Source organism: Struthio camelus, chromosome 12 (genome assembly GCF_040807025.1).
Source record: "Struthio camelus isolate bStrCam1 chromosome 12, bStrCam1.hap1, whole genome shotgun sequence".
NCBI lineage: Eukaryota > Metazoa > Chordata > Aves > Struthioniformes > Struthionidae > Struthio > Struthio camelus.
Genome location: NC_090953.1, coordinates 24,046,549 through 24,064,364, shown reverse-complemented (window position 1 = coordinate 24,064,364; position 17,816 = coordinate 24,046,549). Strand labels below are relative to the sequence as shown.

Here is a 17,816-nt window from a genome sequence, read left to right as displayed (position 1 = left end):
TGAAAGCCGTGGGCTAATGGGCACTTCCGGGGCGCTTGTAGGCCAGACAGTGATTCTGCGAGGTGGGACTTTGAGACTGCTTGCTCTGAGATGGAGCAAGAAGACTCACTGGTGGTGACTTTGATCTCCACTTGGCTCCCTCCCTAAGAACAGGGAGGTCCCTCCTCTGCAGGAAGCCCGAGCGCTGTGTGGCTCAGTGAGTCAGGCTGGGGTTATTCAGATTCGCGCTGGTAATTGGGGCTGTGTCAAGAGAGCCCTAACCTGGCCCCAGGGCCCTCCTGCTGCAGAGCCAGGTGACTTCTGGCCTCCCTGAACCACAGAAGAGGGATGGAGGGATGCTTTCTTACGGGGGACCACAGCTCAAGATGTCTGGCTCATCGAGTTAGTAAGGAGAAAAGTGATGTCCCTCTTGGCAGGCCTTCTCTTGGGCTGGTGAGCTGTGAGGAGTCAGTGCACATGTGTGCACAAGCTAACAGGACCTGGGAGAAGTTGCAAGAATGCCCAGAGTTCACTGGCTCCCCTTCATCTGCTTGCTCAGCGCTGCTGCCCGGGCAGCCTCATGCGCGGTATCCTCCTTCCCGAGCCAGGATTCCCAATGGCAGCAGAGATCCTGTTCCCTGTGTGGTGGTCGCTGGCAGTGCTCCTGTTAGCCATCCAGGTCTTCAGGATGCTGAGCTGAGAGGCTCTTGCAGGCCACTCGCACCCTTACAGGCCCTGCTTCTCTGGCTCATCATCGTGGGCTCTCCTACGAGCAAACCATGTGCTGCTTGAACTACCCCCAACCTGCACTGCAGCGCAGATACCAGCAAACTGGGAAGAAGATGCTTCAGCTAGTAAGGCCCGTTTTCCTGGGCACACATATAAGGCGCCTTTAGAAATGCACCTCCTGATACAACCACTCAGGTTAAATAAGCCTCCCATGGCTTGTTCAGCTGTGTCAGTAAAGAGCGTGTGTGGGCAGCCGGCCTTCACCTAATCCAGAGGCCAGGCAGGGTCAGGGCAGTGATCACTCCTCGTGTTGAAGGAAAGCTGCTTGCCAGTTCTCTGCCGCTCCGGAAAATAGCTTTGCATGACCCCCGACCTCTTTATCCAACTCAGCGGTGTAGAGCCATTAGTCTTCGTACTGTATACACAAACAGCTGTACCAATTAGCATAATTAACACATGGGGGCCAATTAATCTCTTGATTATGCCTGCCATTCACTTATCAGAAGCTATTATGAGAAGATCAGCTTTGGTACCTCTGCCTGCTATGCAAATAAGCTGGTTATGATGCCATCATTACTCGAGATACGATTACCCAGAGCAGATACCCATGAAATCGAATATGGACAGATTGCCAAGATGTACAGGCTGGGAGCCCAGGTGGCTTCTGCAGTTAAAAGAGAGTTACGAAAGAGTCCTCTCCATTTTTGAATCTGCCACCTTATAACATGTAACTGCTGGCGCTTAACAGCCTGGGCTTTTGGAGATCTCTGACACTGCTGGTGCGCAGGAGGCCAGGGATGTTCCCCAGCCCAGCCATGGTGCTGAAATGCTGCCGGTCCTTCCTGGGGTGAAGCGCATGAGGGTGCAGGGTTTCTCAGGAGCTCCTCTGGGTGCGTTAGGGACTTATGATCGATAACCAGCAAAACCCGCTTGCTGTCTCCCAGCACTCTCACCTTGGCAAAGGTGTCACCCTCATTTGGAGCTAAGAGCATTGCCTTTTCCACTAGGGTAACACTCTCCATACAGCTCTTCCCCTTTACGGCTATGACAGTTTTTTTGCCTGCCTCTCTGGCACAGGAGGATGTCAAGGGCCCCTGGAGTGGACTCCTGGCAAGAGGGACTCCTGTGACAGTTGGCACATGGCAGGCTCCTTGCTGGTCACCGCAGAGTGGCTCATGATGCTTGAGGGAGCCTGACTGACCCCTTGGGATGCTGGTGGCCAGAACTGGCCTGCTTCACCTCAGCTAAGGTAGAGGGGCATGGGCAAAGACACAAGGGACGAGAGCAGAGGGTTTGTGGCCAACTGAGATTTAGGTACACAGGGAGAGGGTCTCTTGAGAGCCGGTGTTGCTGGAGGACAGCTTGGATGCCTGCTGGCCCTGCCTCCTCCCTTGACACAGTCCTGTTGGGCACTGGGGATGGATATGACCCTCTTGAGACATGGGTGCCAAGGGGGGTATTCAGGAGGTCAGCAAGACCCATGGCATGTGGAGATAGGGATCTCCGCCTGGAGGAGGATGCAGCATGCTCCTCCACTGACCTCCTCAGAGTTGGGTCCCCTGAACACAGAAGGGGCCCGCATCTGCTCTCCCGCTGATGGTGACCTTCTCTCGCGTCCCCAAGCCGCTGTGGTAGTGGCTGCTGCTGCCAGTGTGGTTTATGGTGCTGCTCCTTCCATCCCATTAGCAAGACTAATGGTGTGGCCAGGCACTGATTTCATTATGCCGCTGCTGCTAGGAAAGAGGACTGGAGGTGGCAAGCTGATGTCACCCCAAACAGGCAAGATAAAAAGATGTGGGGTGGGGTGGGCTGAATTGCTCAGGGGCAAGTCTGAGGTGCTGGGTCAGGGTAACTGCCCTGCCTGCCTGAAGGGGGAGAGACAGTCCCAGCTGGGCCCCGTTGCTCTGGCCTATTCCCGGCTGCTCCAAGGGCTGGGCAGGGTGCAGGTGGGCCAGGCCATAGCCTGCAGGTGTGCTAGGGCTGGGCTGGGCTGGGCTGGGCTGGGCTGGGCTGCTGGAAGTGCAGGTATAAAGGCCACTGAGCAGCAGTATTTCCTTATGCTGGGTTTGCTGAGGTCAGGATGGAGTCTAGAGGCAGCCTGGGGATTGCTCTTTTATGCTGGGTGCTTGCTAAAGTAGTGTCTTCCAGTCCCTGGGATCCCTCTCGGAGGGATTCAGGGTTTTTGAGAGTAAGAGGGGACTCTTCTTGGAGACAGCCCCATGTGCCTTCCTTCTCCCAGCCTTCCCCCTGGGCTCGGGTTGATGTCTCCCAGCTCCAGGCTGCGTCCCCACTGCATCCTGTGGCTGTGCAGTGCCAGGAGGCTCAGATGGTGGTCACGGTGCACAGGGATCTCTTTGGCACGGGACGCCTGGTGAGGGCTGCGGACCTGACTCTGGGCCCGGCTGCCTGCCAGCCCGCAGCCCTGAGCGCTGCAGACAATACGGTCACCTTTGTGGCTGGGCTCCACGAGTGCGGCAGCACCCTGCAGGTGAGGTGGGCTGATGAGGAAGGGTCTGACGCTTCCCTGAAGTGACTATCAGTGGTGCTGGGAAGGCATGGAAAGGGACTCTGAGAATGTGCTGGCACCCCTCTTGCCAGAAGGGGGCAAGGGCTGAATGGAGGTAATGGGCTGAAGTCCACCAGAGAGAGGAGGTTTGCAGACCTACAGTTTGGGGATGGATATGGTATCTGCTGGTGTATGAGTCCTGGTGACTGACCACTCAAGCAGCCTGTGTGGCTATCTCCCTTGTTCTCCTCTACTGACATCCTGCATGTACTGGATTGGGAAATGTGGAAGATAGATGATATCTTTGTGGCTGATGGACCTAGGTGTCCTAGTACTGTCAGTGTTAGGTATCTGAAAGTGCTCAGCCTCTGTGGTGACTGACAGACTTGTTTTACTAACTTATCCATTTTCCCAAATGTTCCTTCCAGATGACTCCAGACTCCTTGACCTACAAAACAAGTTTGTCCTACAAACCTACTCCTACTGGTAACCTGGTCATCGTAAGAACCAATTCTGCTGTGGTTCCTATTGAGTGCCATTATCCCAGGTGAACAGATAAGGCTATCTCTGCTCCTACAGGCCTAGGATGATGGTGGCATCCTTGTTAATGCATATTTCTTTGTTCAGGAGGAATAATGTGAGTAGCAATGCCATCAGGCCCACGTGGGCTCCCTTCCGCTCCACCTTGTCAGCAGAGGAGAGGCTGATGTTCTCTCTGCGCCTCATGAACGGTAGGTACAACACTTGAAAGCCCTATTTCCCTCTGGCCACTGGTCCTTCAGGCTCTTGGCCACAAATGTTGAGGGCTTAAGCAGAACTACCTTCTGGGCTAAAACTGACTCTTTCAGAAGCGATACATGAGTTTGCTGCTTGAGTAGAAGTGTCTTGTGTGCCCTGAGGGAATTGTCTGTGTCAAGGCACCCCTCGCTTGTCGTGGTGATACTGGAACACAGGAGGGCAATGGTTTTCCAAAAGCTACCTCTAGCCTTGAAACTACCTTCCAGATGACTGGAGTGCAGAGAGACTCTCCAATGGATTCCAGCTGGGGGAGAGCCTGCATTTCCAAGCCGATGTCAGCTCTGGGAACCACGTCCCTCTGAGACTCTTTGTAGATGACTGTGTTGCTACCTTGACTCCAGACAGGAACTCCTCTCCTCGATATGCCTTGATTGACCTCAATGGGTAAGGGGTGGACTGCTTCCTGCACGGTAGTGCTGTAGCTGGCTGGGAAGTTGCTGACTTCTGACCCTTGTCTAGGTGCTTAGTGGATGGGAGATCAGATGACACCACTTCAACCTTTGTGTCCCCAAGGCCAAGGCAGGAAACACTGCAGTTCATTGTTGATGTATTCAAGTTTGCAGGAGATGACAGCAACTTGGTGAGATGTAGTGTCTATCCTTCTCTCCCTCCAGTTTCCGAAGTGATGCTGTTCTGCCTGAGCAAATGTAATTTATCCTGGTAATGCTGTTTTTAATTTCTCTTGCAGATCTACATCACCTGCCACCTGAAAGTCTCTCCAGCTGAGCAACCCCCAAATCCACTAAACAAGGCCTGTTTCTTCAACAAAGCCAGCAGCCTGTGAGTAGCTGGTGTACCTGGGGAGTGAGGGAGACCAGCTTAGAGAAGAGGTCTCACAGTTAATTGTTTCAGCTGGACTCCAGTGGAGGGCACTGGAGACATCTGCAGCTGCTGTGAGACTGGCCGCTGCCACTTACATGGAGGATACTCCAGGAGAACTAACCCTCTGGCCAGACGGCCAGGGAGGCGCTTGAGAAGAGATGCGCCTTCCAGACAAGGTATGTCTCTGCCTGCCCAAAGGCTGGGTGACTCTCCAGGTTGGGATGTCGAAGGATGCTGAAAGATCTTTAGAGAAGACCTAATCTCAAGGACAAAACAAGCTCTTCCCCAATGTCCTTGGGCAAGTAACTGTATGCCCTTATCTCTAAAACGATTGTAAACCTCACTTCACAGGGACCATACTTCCATAAGACCTACCTCTGGAAGAGGCAATTTGAAATGCAGACTAAGCATGAATTGCTTCCCCTAAGAACTCATTCATGTCCCTTTCTTCTTAGATGGGTCCTCAAAGGGATTGGAGGCTGAAATCTCAGTTGGACCGCTAATAATCCTTGATCCAGCTCAGGGACTATGGAGTTCCTCAGAAGGTCTCTTGCCAGCAGGGAAGACCCCACAGGGTATGGATTTTTCTGTGTGAACATGCCTTACTCAGTTGAAGAGGACTCCAGGATGATCTAGTCTTGAATGCCTCATGATGTCACTCCTAGACAAAGTAAAAGTTCAATATAGTCACTGAAAGACAGTCCAGGGGACTCCTTTCCAAAGCTACCTGCCCGAGTCCCGCCGTTGACAGATGGTGGAAAGCTGTTAAATGCTTAGTAAATGGATCTCGTCTCTTCCAGGTACTGCTGGAGGACTTTCTATGCTGGTCCAAGTTGCCATGCTCACTGCAGCTGCTGTGCTGAGCTTAACTGCCCTTGGACTGTTCCTGCTGAGCAAGAAATACAGCTGCCCTCCTGCAGGAGTATCACTGGAACTCCCCTCATGGAATAAAGAGTAATGTTTCTGTCCTCCCTGAGCCTGTGCTGTCCTGGGTGGGGGGCAGGGATGCCAGTCAGGCTTTGCACTAGGTCTGCTGCTGATGGGATGGGAGTCAAGGTTTGCACTTGGGCACAAGCCTTCAGGGAAGGCACCTCCTAGTGCAGCCTGTGACCAGTGCATCCTGGTGTGCCCACCTCTGGCAGTGGACACAAGCTCATGTGAAGCAGCCACTGGACCAGCAGTGTGACCAAGGACATGAAGAGTTCTCCCCCATCCTGTAGCAGGTTGGGGCCTGCCTGTTGGCTTAGTAGGCCAGGGGGTTGGCAGCGGAGCCTGTAGTCCTAGCCCACAGGGCTGAAGTGCAGCTTCTCAACCTGAAAGCATCTCCCAAACCACAGTGCTTGATGCTGGAAGTGTGGACTTCCCAGCTCTATGGCAGATGCTCCAGTACCTTGTCGGCTTCATATGCAATGCTGTGGCTGCTGGCAATGAGGCTGCAGCCCTAAATGCTGGCTGCAGGCAAGCTAATGGCTCCTGTTTTTGGTAATCAAGGGGAGAGTTGATGCTGCTAATGAATCCATTTAGCATCTCTAACTTTTAAGGCCTGTTTGACCTTCCTTAGCAGGAGTGATACTGGGGGACATAGTTGATATGAATTGATACAGCTTTTGTGGGGAGGCCCTTCCTTTTGAGGGGTGGGGCAGAGCAGCAGCAGTCCCTGACTGGGACTGAAGGTGCTGGGTTCCTGCTGAAACAACTGGATGGTACTTGGCGTGGTGCTGGACAGAGACAAAGGATGAAGATGTGTTGTTTCTAGTTACCACTGGTTTATAACAACTCCAGTCGTGTGGAGAACATGGAGCAATGTGACTTTGTAGTTAAAGGAAGCAGGGAAGGAAAGCTACTTGGTCTGCCCACTGGAAACAGCTCTTGTTGAACTTGGGGGCAGGGTGAAGAGCTAAGTCTTTGGCGTCTTTGCTTCTCCCTGTGGCGGAAGCCAAGGCTGCAGTCCTTCTCTGGAATAGGCGGGTCTGGAGGTAGGACTTGGGGTATTGCCTTTCCTTGCAGCAGCCCTGGGGATTTCCCTCTCCTGCTTTAGAGGGGCTGTGCCATAGGATACAGTCTCCTTAACCTTAAACTGAGTGAATTAACAATGCCTTAGGGCCCATCTTCAAGACACTTAGACTCAGGTGTGTGGCCATGCTGTGATGCTTGCAGCAGTCTGTACTTCTAAAAGGCTACCTGCTCTCCTCCCAAAGACGAGGAGAGCCAGATGTGTCCTCTGAGTGTGAACTGGAGGCCATCCTTTTTAGGCAGTCCCATGTGTGTTGTGGCACCTGTCTTAAGATCTCCTCACTCAAATATAAGGTTATTCCTCTCTCCTCTCACCCTCCTAAGAAATCCTGCTGCAAACAGGACCTTGCTGCTCTTGTCACAGTAGTTCTAGGCAATGGGTTTGCCTGAGACCTGTATTCCTCTGGGTATCATGCCTATTGCTCTTTTGCAGCCAGAAGAGCTCATGCATAGTCCTAAGCCATGCATGTTCTGTTTGCTCCACCTCCTTCCCAAACCTATGAGGTACTTAACAAGCTGAGCTTCATGGCTTTCTTTATTTTCTTAACTCTTTGAAGCAAGCTATGGACTCTTGCTCTGACATCCTCTGCTGCAGGCTCTTAGGATGCAGCCAAGAGGACAGGGCTCATTCTTGCCCCGTAGTATTTTTGGTGTTCAGACCAGGAAACTGGGAGGAAATCTGGCAGTCTCTTGACCAGTTACAAAAAGAAACAGAACAGCTCCTTCGCTACAGTGTGAATCCACAATGCTCTCCAGAAGTGTTGTGTGCAGAGGCTCAAGGAGCTGCTGGGTGCTGAAAGGGATTGCTCTGACTTGATGCATCAAGTACAGGACTGCACGCGTTGCTGCTTGATCTGTGCGTTCAATTAAGTTCTTGTTGGAAATAGCTTCCCTGAATTACTTTTCGGCTGTGGTGAGGGGAATGGTGACTCTGCTGGAATGAAGAGAAACCTTCTTAATTAGCAAGCTAGCTGGCAGTGCTGCGAGCTGGAGCCTCTTGGCCTTGTGTTTGGCTGTGCCCCTGATGTCGGGGCAGCTGAGGAGGCAGGCTGGCCGTCACACACGTGAAGAGTGCCATTTTGGCTTGGAGCCCTATTGGATCTGATCCTCTTAGCACAGACTATGGAGTTAGTGCTCAGATCCTCTTTAGCAGAAGATGAGACTTATGCTGGTAGTGAATATGCTCTGGCTGGTCCTCCCCTCCTGCCAAACGCTGTTCCTAGCCAAGGAGCGGCTGAACATCAGTTACTGCCACATTTAATATAGTGTCAGCTTTCCTTTGTGGTAGCCAGGGCCTGTGCAGCTTTTAGTGTTATTTTGATTTAACACAGCTATTAATTCCTTACTACTTAATCCAGAAACAATTTTTCCCCCCTACTTAACCAGGGGAAAATGGTTTGTTTTCTGCTCGACACAGTCTGGGAGACAAGAGACACCCTGGTTTCTGTCCTAGCCAGCAAGCTGAGCTTTGACTAAAGAACAAGGTGTGTTTAAAGTACCGTCTTGCTTCATAGCCTCGGCTTGATTAATGCAAGGCCTAGAGATTTCTTTCTGAATGTGATTAATTGCAGCAGTGAATCTCTCTGCATTCCTCTCTTTCTTCCTAAAGAGGAGGATCTTTGTTAAGAGACTGTCTTGCTGCGGGAGGTGGAGACAGGAGATAAACTGAGAAATGCAGAGGCTCTGCTGTAAAGGAAACTCCTTAGTCCTGGCTTGTTCTCTGCTCCAATAGCTAGGAGAGAAGAGAAAAGGAACAGGAAGGCTCTTGGGGCTGAATGGGAAGGCTTGTCTGGCTTCCTTTGGGTTGGAAAATGTAGGGAAGGGGAAGGACTTGGAGACACAGCTTCCAGAAGTCCAGTCCTGAGATGATAATCCTAAATCTGGGATCACTGTAGGCTGATTAAGGAGCCAGAGGGGGCAGAAATATACAGGTGATGGGAGGCCTTATCAGGTTAAGGGACCAGGTAGGACCATGGCTTGCCAGCCACGGGATGCCCTTATGAGAAGGGCAGCACCCGACACCTTCAGGGCTACCTGGCACTGCTCTCTCATCCTCAAGGCATGGAGACTTCTTGCCTGGGCTGTGGAAGGTGATGAGTTGCTAATCCAGCTTTGTCTGACTTATTACAGCCTGAATGTGGGGAAAGAGGTCAGGGCCTTTGGTGCAGGACCCTCTTGCAGCTTGCTTGGCAGTGGCTGAGCTAGAGGCAGGGGGAGCAGGGTTGGAAGAGACTCAGTGCCCTTGTCTGTGGCTGCGAGATGATCAGGAAGAGTTTGTAGCTGAAAGGAGTGGAGGGATGTTCTGAGGGATGAGCAGGCTGTCCGTGCCACGTGGGAACTGCGGCACAGCTTGGGAAACCGGTCAAGGCCAGGATGTCAAATCACTTTCTCTGCAGCTCTATATGCCCCTGGGAAGCTGGTGTTAAAGTCTGAGGAACCGTAAACCAGTAGCAGGAGAAACTCCCATGGTGGTCCCAGTGCACAGTGTGTGCTGCAGGCGATGACCAACTCGTTTGTGGCCTCCCTACTTGAGAGCAACATGTCCTTCTCCAGCTCAGATCGGTCCTGTAACTGCTGCTTTTGGACTTGAGTATTCATTTCCCTTGCACACATGAGCACCTGAGTAAAGACTTAATTAGAAAGCTGTATATGCTGGCAGAACAATCAATTTGTAAGGATTAATAATGGGAAGAAGTATGCATTAGTTATTCACTTGTGTCTCAAGTTTGCTGTTAAGTGGCATATTATATGGAGATGCTGGTGATAGGCTGTAAGTGGCCTTCAAGACAATTAAAAGAAAAACAGTTTACTATACAGAAGAATATCAGGTGGTGCTTACAGAAATCTAAGAACAAAAATGAGTTGTTTGCTGTGCTCATTTGGAAATTTGCACTCAGAGGCCTAACTTTTCCACTATGGAAATGGAGAGAGTGTAAAAGCCCCTCTCCCTCCTGCACAGCATGGTCTCAAGCTCATGGCTACTGTCCTGTCCTCTCCCTTGCTAGGCAGGTCTATGGGGCAGCAAGGGCAATTCAATATGGGTAGCACAATTAATTGAAGTCACTCTGAGGAAGTGAGCTGGGAGCTTTTGAGAACTTGCTGTAAGACTGGGCAGGTATGGAGTCCCTGCTGCCTGTGTCTTGCCTGACTTGGTGGCTGTACAGCCTTGCCATATCCTGCTCCCAGCAAATATAGCGCACGGGGTAAATCTTGGACTAGTCCTTTTGAGATTGCCTGGTGACTGCCTGTGTTGGGTAGTTCTGCTTTGTGCCTTAAGCTGTGCAGAGAGCGAGAGTCCCAGGTTGACCCTAGTTACGGATGCCTGAATGCCCAGGGAATTGAGTGCGAGCTTTTTGCTCTGCTGTCACATCAAAAGGTCTGGCAGGCTGGAGATGTGTGATGATACAGCAGCAACCACAGGAAAGAAATGAGGGAAAGGAAGAAATGTTCAGTTTAGCTGTTCTGTGGCCTTGGGCTGGGCACTCAAACCTGTGGCAAGACCTCATCCTCTAAGGGAACAGCACCTTAGTCTCCCTTGGCCTGTGCCATTCACATGGATGCCCAGCTGGCCCCAAGGCAGAGGCCATGTTGCATGTAATGGGAGAAAAATCACAGTGCTGGTCTAGTGCTGTGGCACCAATCCAGAGCACCAAGAAGAAGAAAACATATCTCCTGGTGCTGCATTACCCTGGGGACCAGACTTGACTCCCCTGGGATAGGGCCCAGAATAAGGTCTCTGGGTGGCTTATTTTGGGCAGGCGTAGTGGCTTGAGTAGCTCTTGAAAACTGCCTGCCAGATGTTGTCAATCTCTTCTCCCCTCCTTTCTGCTGGATAGTTGCCTCCACCGTTGGTTTCTCTCTGGCTCCTGATCATCTGCTTTCTGCCTTCTCCCATCCCTCTCAAATGCTCCTTTGCTGCCTGGAGCAACAGCTCCCAAAGTTCAGGTTGCCTTTCTCTCTGACCATTACACACCCTTATCCTCCAAGCTGAGGGCATGGAGGCCTTCTCCTGGCATCTCTTCCAGCAGCAGTAACAGAACTGAGTTGGCTTTTTGGCAGGGGTGTTTTCCACTGGAACTCAAAGGGCTTCAGTCCATCCCACAGCAGCTTTCAGCCTGCGCTGCAAGCTGGGCTGTCTTCATCAGCCTGCCATCTCTGTCCTGCTGCAGCATACTAGACCTTTCTGCAAAGGATCCGTGGTCTGTAAGGCAGGTAGCTTCAAATAATCCAAACCTCCAAATTTAATGGAAACCCCAGCCCCTCCTGCCACGGCAAGGGCAGCCCTCTGTGCTGTATGATGCTGCACCTGGTGGGAGCAGGCTGCCTACAGCAGCTGGGGGCTTGTGAAGTCCTAGGCCTGTTGCCCATAATTGACGCTATCTCACTCCAGGAAGTCCTGTCAGCCGGCGCCTTTCCCACGGCCTCTGGCCTATCTCACCTTGGAGCGCTCTTGGCGAGAGCCGCTCCGCAGGCTGGCATATGCGGCTGTGCGTGGAATAGCAAATGCTGCCTGGCACGCATCGCTTCTCGAGGTCGCTGAGGCCAGGGTGTCATTTCACAGGTTTATTTTCCAATTTCTAAAGGAACAAGCCTTTCCTATTATCCCTGAGCTGCCTGGGTTGCGATTTGGACACAAAAGCAAATTAGAGCAGGGCAGTGAACAGAGCCAAGAGACAAACCCTTCAGCCGCGGAGAGGTGCCCCGAGGACTTCCTCAACGTTATTTACTGCGTTTTCGGAGCAGGGAGCCCTGTTGCCTTAAACCCTGGATGCATGCCCAGCGAGGGGGGCCTCTCTTGCTGCACGCTGGGCTGTCTAAACCGGCGGCGGCAGGGCTTGATGTCTGTGCTCGAGGGCTCCTTTCCGCCCAACCCTGCGGCCACGTGCCCAGCTTATGCCTATGAATAAGGCCTCTGATGTCCTGTGGATCCTGCTTCTGCCTTGAGTGTTATTTGGGGCAAGGTGAAGGTGATTTGACCCCCAGCTCATGGGGGTCTAGCCACACTCTTGCACCTCCATGTCCTTGAATCACCACCTCCTGGAGTCATGTGAAAGCATAAGAAAGCTTTTTTTCCCAAAAGAAAAAAAAACGCACTGAAAGAAAGCAGAGAAAAGAAAAAAATATATATATTTTTTAAGGCTGCTGTGCCTCCGAGGTATGGGGAGAGAGGAGCAGGAGAGGGTGCCAGGATGCATGGGCTGGGAAGAGGAAACACCCCCTGGAAGTGATGCACAGGAGTTAAACAGCAGCGCTGCGTTGTCTCTGCTGGGGCTGCTTGGGCAGGAGGCCTCCGGGTCCCGGCCGAGCAGTTATTTCCTGCATCACGCCAGGCTGAAGACGTGACACGAATTGTGCCCCTTCTCTGTGCTCAGAGGCTGCGCAGGTCTGTGCCCCCTCCAAGGGGGCATTAAACTTTGATGCCCACGTTTATGTATTAAACATGTGCAAATTGGCAGCTCTGTATCAGGGCTAATTTCCCAAAGACATACATTATTAATGCGCTGCCTGCAGATGTCCAAGTAAATTGCTACATGATTTTTCCTTTCCGTGGCGATTAGCGAAGCGGAGCGTTATCCTAAGCCCTGGGCCTCGTTGCTGGCGCAGGTTTTACAGGCGGTTGCTTCTGCACAGGTGTTTCCTGCGAGCTCGGGTTGTTTGGTGTTTCCTTGCAGGGAGGTAGGAGATGTTTTTTGGCCCGCTGAAGCAGCCCCGGAGGGCTCGACCTGCCGACGCAAGGGAGCCGATCCCCTTCGCGCGGGCCTTGGGCATCGCCGCCGCGTCCCTGCGGCTGTCTCATCCCGCGCGGGCTCGCTGCTGGGCTCGGAGCCGCGGGACACGGCGGGGCGGCCGTAAGAAAGGGGCTGGGGTGATTTTTTTTTTTTTTCCCCTGGCTGGTCCCGACCCGGAGCTTGCTTGCTGTGATTGCTTATAAACCGTGCCAGGAAGAAAAAGCTTCCCCGGCGTGGGGGCCAGTGGACGAGGCTGCAGGGAGGTGGCAGCTCGTGCCCCGGCCCGAAAGCCTCCAGCTCCCTCAGGCCTCATCCGGTTGGGTACTGAGCACCCCTCTGAGGATGGAGATCAGGCTCTGAGCCTCCCTTCCCGGGTGCCGTTTGGGCCACGTTTCGCTTGCCCTGGGCTCGGCCGCCCTCTCCGCGCCCTGGGAGACGAGGGCAAAGCCCCGCGCTGCTGTCCGGTGCCCCCCGTGCAGCCAGCGGGGCTGGGCGAGGAGGGGAAGAGGAGAGGTCCCGGCACCTCTTCTCGCTGTTTGTTCTCATCGGAGCGACGACGTTGTTTCCCGAAGGACCTGGATTTAATTCACTTCTCTTGTTTTTGCTGTTATTAAAAAAAACAAAGCAAAACTGCACTGTGCTGCAAAGGGAAGCGAAGGAGCGAAAGCCGTTTGAAAACACCGCTGGTAAATTAAAGTTTTACCTTATTTGCCGAGATAATTTAGTGTAATTCGCTGCTAATGAATTAATGCACCACTTCTTGTTCGTTATAGCTTTCCTAATTTGATTGGGACTCAAAGTGCTATCTAACGCCATCACTAGCGAATATGAAGGCAGCAAAGCCCGTTTGGGGGAGCCGTCTGCCCCCAGCGAGCTCTGCCAGCCTCTCGGCATGCGAAAAGCCGGGTACCAGGCTTGCGAGGGGCGGCGCGGGCAGCCTGCAGGGCGCACCGAGGCTTCGTTTTGGGTGCCCCCTCCAGCCCGCGCACCTAAGCTGGGCTACCTGCGCTGGCTGAGATCGTCACAGCGGGGGAATCGGGTCCACGCCGAGCTGCAGTGCTTAAAAATTCAAGTACGTTAAAATACAAGGGTGAGCTGGCTCTTCGCTACGCCCGCGTTTGCTGCCGGGCTGGGCTCTTCGCCCTCTGCCCTGGCTGCCGGGGCAGGATGGCAAAGGGGATGGTGAGCAAGAAGCGGTGGTTTCATTTTTGGAAGGCTGGGCAGCACGTTTGGAAACCAGGGGCTGGGGAAGGGGGGGGATCAGGCCCCTTTTCTCTTGCTTTCTCATCACTTGAGTGGGTCAGCCTGAAGGCTAGCAGGTCTCCAAGCCCACGTCCGCCCAGCACTGCCTTGGCTGCAGCCAGAGCACATTTAAGCCTACCAGTGACTTGCTTTGCGAAAGTTTGTGGGTAAATCAGGGCCTCTCTGTAAGGGAGTTTTGGGGTGTCAAACAGTACTCTTTGCACTATAAAAAAAAAAAAAGAGATCTTGTATCGGGACTGCTCTGGGCCTGGAGATGCCCCGGTGGGTGGACACGACGGCTCGGTGCCCCTGCTGGGTGGCCGGTCTGCCTGGTGGTTGCATCTGGGAAAGCTCCTTGGGGCCCCTGGCCCCTGCTGCTGCAGCAGATGCTGATCCCAGCCGCTTGGGAGAGGGGAGCTGAGCCCGGCTGCTCACGCCGGACTTGGGCTGGGGTTTTAGCGCGGGCGCTGCAATGCTCTTACGCAGAGGGAGAGGCACCGGCCGGCTCCTCTGCGGCCGGCGACAGTGCTGAGTGCTGTCAGGGCTTCGCGCCCGGGTGCTGCGCTGCTGGAGGGCTGGCTGCTGCACGCTGCCCGGCATGCCGCTGCTGAGGAGGAGGAGGAGGAGGAGGAGGAAGGCAGGGGACACGTGCCACCCGCGAGGCTTCACGAGGTGCCCGTCAGCACCCAGGCGGGGCTGTCGTGGGGGCCCCCCTGCACCCCACTGCCTGCCCCGGCCCCAGAGCCGCAGCATCTCCTAGCTGGCCGGACCCAGGGCATCGCCCGCTCCTCGGTGGAGCAGCACCGACCCCCCTTCCCCGTTGCATCGCCGCCCCCGAATAACAGGGAGGAAAAACAGAGACCTAAGAATACAGTGACGGCGCTAAATATTTCAGCAGCTGTCGGCTCGGCCGCGGAGCGAGGCGAGTAGCCCGGTTCAGTCACAGCCCCGGCTTTGAACTGCTGTCTTGCCTTTTAATAAATATGTTGGAGAAACTGTTCGATGGAAGAAAGGTACCTCTGTACCAAAAAAAAGGAAGGAGGTGGCAAAGCAAAGACGATACCTGTTCCTGAAGATGCCGGGACCTGAGTGTAGGGGGAGGCTTTGGTGCAGGGCGACGTCACCCAGGGGCATGCGAGATGCCGGCGTGGGGAAATGGGTTGTTTTGTACCCCCTAATATTTGTCTTTTCATCTTCTTCCCCCACGAGAGGCTTTGGCCAGGGATGGGAACCCCAGGGAGGGTGGCTGTGGGAGAAGGGCAGCCCAGCTCACGGGGCCTTTGCTCGGGCAAGGCAGAGAAAAAGCTCTACCTGGCAGAACCATCATGAAGCATCACGTGCTTCAGCAAGGGGAGAACAGCACGAACTCACCCGAGGAGATAAAACTCGGCAACTGCTGCACGTGCGCAGGGTGCCGGCTGCGGCTGCAGAGCAGCGTCTGCTGGGGCCAGAGAGGCCGAGGGGCGGCCTCGCGAGGCTGCGGCTCGCGCAGGTCTCGCCTTTTGTCCCTCTGGCCTGTGGGACTCGCAGCCACGAGCCCAATCGTGACAAAGTTTGAAAAAGGCCTTGTGCCTGACGGCGGAAATGATTGCTCCCCGTGGGGCACGGGAAGGAGTCAGACACCGCAAGAAAGCCGGCCAGGAGGTGCAGCAGGGCGAGAAACCCTCCCTGGCCACTACGTCCTGTCTGCTCTCTTCTGGCCAGAGCTTGCTCAGTCAGTGCAAGCAGAGAGGACCTGATGCTGGGGCAAGCTGGGACTGGGGGCTGTGCAGCAGCAGGGGCCAGGGGTCCCAAGCAGCTTTCCTGAGCAAGACACGGTGGCTGTGACCTCCCTTTCTGGACCCTCTGGGCAGTCCTGCTGGAGCTCTGAGCTCACTTCTTGCAAAGACTTAGACCTCTGGTTCCACCAGGCCTTAGGAGCACCAGCACCCTGGGGCTGCGTCGTGGACACCAGCTGGGGTCCGACCCTTTGGGTGATGCAGGTGGACATGCATGGATGTCCCTGGGGAGAGAAAGCCCCCATGCACCTGAGACCTCTTCGGCTCACAAGTGCTGCCCTGTGCATGTTTACAGGCAGAACTGCCCAATATCTGCATGCTGAAGGACATCTATGTAACGGGTCCCCACTGGGAAAATCCTGGATCCCACAGGCTGCTGTGCAGCAGCAGAAAGGCTTGTTAATGCCCGAAAGCCTTGGGGCAGCTCATGCATTCAGCAGGAAGCAGGCAGACAGTGCGCGGAGAGGCCAGGATGGAGGCTGGTGCTGTGCTGGCTGCGTTTCGGGTGCTGCCGAGGAGCTGTGCTCTTTTCCCTGCGCTCTTGCTAGGCTGCAGAGCTGCTTGGCCTGCTGGGAGGGAGCAAGCTCTTCCCTGTCCCCCTCCATACAAGGATACCCTACACAGAGCCATCTGGCTAGGACGTGTGTGTGGCCAGGCGGCCTTGGGGAGGCAAGTCCGGCTTTTCTTAAATCATCTTCTTTGATGCAAATAGCTCCATGCATAATTTAAGCTCCTTGTTGCTTATACTAAGTAATCATCTCCACTTCAGTAAAGAGATGATGGAGAGGGAGGACTTTCTTTTTGGAAGCCTCTTTTTCTTTTTTCCTCCTGGAAATGTTTCCTAGGTGTTGGGTGAAGAGTTTTTTCCCCGGCTGTGATTTTTCTCATTGGGCAGCCACTGGAGTCCACCGGGATTTGGGTGCTGCTCTTCCTGGTATACCCTTGAAGAGCTCAGCTGGAAGCTCTTTCACATCCCCCACTTCCTACAACACACCTCATTCCTCTCCTGAAAGAAACTCCCCAAGGGGATGCTCGGTGAGTAAGAAAGGACCTTTCACGACTTGCCACGGGAGTGGGAAGCACAGTGCTCCTCTTGCTCCTCTTTTTTGTAACAGGGAAGGAGAGGCTTACCGGGAGAAGGGCAACCTTGTGTCTCACTGCCCCTTTTCCTCCCTGGCTACTTCCCTTCTTGGTTTGCTACTGGGCCTGGGCAAGCAGAGGTGAGCGCGGATAATGTCTCATGAGATTGCACGGGACAAAAGCTGGGGAATCATTTTACCCGAGGAAATATGGTCAAAGGTGCTGGTGCTGGCATGGAGCGTGTTTTTCATCTATCATTTGAGGCCATAAAGGTTAATTGTGAAGAAATTTGTTTTAATGCAAAGCAGAGATTTGTATATCTTAAACCCCATCCTGACACCTCTCGGGACTTTGGCCATGTAAGCTTTGCTGTGCTGTAGGGACTGGGACAAGGTTGGTGGGCTGGTGATCATCTCTAGCCTGTCTCTCCCGCGTGAGCTTGCCTTTGCCGTCACTGGGGATGGGTGAGACTTTGTCCAGCCATGCTGGGGTCCCTCCTGGCTCCGCCAGCTGATACCAACACGCTCTACGCTTTCTCTCCTGCAAACAAGCAAGGCAACCTCAAGGGCTGTGCCCTCCTTAGGGACCCAATACACATGTCCTGGGTGGAGAGTGGTGACCAGAGCCAGGGGGCGGCTCAGGCTGACCCAGAGCCGTGCTCCCTGCCAGTGCTCCCCATGTTGGCCTCCGCAGTCTGGACCATGGTTGACACCTTCTTCCCAGCCCCTTGCTTGTCCCAACCTTGCTGCCAGCACCTCTGCCTGCGGGGACACAGCCATGCCTCCCCTACACAGCCATGCCTCCCCTAAGGTCACAGCATCTCTTCAACCAGCGGCAGTGGTCCTCATTATGGGCTGGGGCTGATGGCTTTAATTCTTCCTGTTTTTTTTTTTTTCCTGTTTTTTTTTTCCTCCTTCTAAGAGCCACAACGTTTTAATTATTTATTTGGAGCGTGATTAATGTTTTGTCTGACATTATTCCACCAGGGGAGCCCCGGTACATTTTGGTTTAGTGAGATCTAATTAAGAAGTCCCATCAAGCATGTCATCCCTTGTCTTACAAGTACCTCCAGGGCTCCTCTGCCACAGCTGCACTCCTGCAGGCTCTGCAGCCCTGTATACCATGTTGGCTGGACCCAGG

The 17,816-nt window shown here is 53.8% G+C and overlaps 1 protein-coding gene across 1 annotated transcript; it reads left to right on the top strand.

Moving 5' to 3' along the window:
* The first annotated feature begins 2,788 nt into the window (after nt 1-2,788).
* On the top strand, nt 2,789-6,054 carry LOC104144604 (zona pellucida sperm-binding protein 3). Its single transcript, XM_068958846.1, has 10 exons — nt 2,789-3,196; nt 3,643-3,761; nt 3,842-3,945; nt 4,219-4,396; nt 4,472-4,592; nt 4,701-4,792; nt 4,865-5,010; nt 5,290-5,409; nt 5,635-5,756; nt 5,977-6,054. Exons 1-10 carry the CDS (start codon nt 2,789-2,791, stop codon nt 6,052-6,054), a joined length of 1,488 nt encoding a protein of 495 aa, XP_068814947.1.
* The last annotated feature ends 11,762 nt before the right edge of the window (nt 6,055-17,816 follow it).

Excerpts from the sequence above, each read along its gene's own strand:
- LOC104144604 (XM_068958846.1), top strand. The coding sequence starts at position 2,789 with ATGGAGTCTAGAGGCAGCCTGGGGATTGCTCTTTTATGCTGGGTGCTT. Across the intron at positions 5,011-5,289 it reads AGATGCGCCTTCCAGACAAG|ATGGGTCCTCAAAGGGATTG; the intron begins GTATGTCTCTGC and ends CTTTCTTCTTAG. Across the intron at positions 5,410-5,634 it reads AGCAGGGAAGACCCCACAGG|GTACTGCTGGAGGACTTTCT; the intron begins GTATGGATTTTT and ends CGTCTCTTCCAG.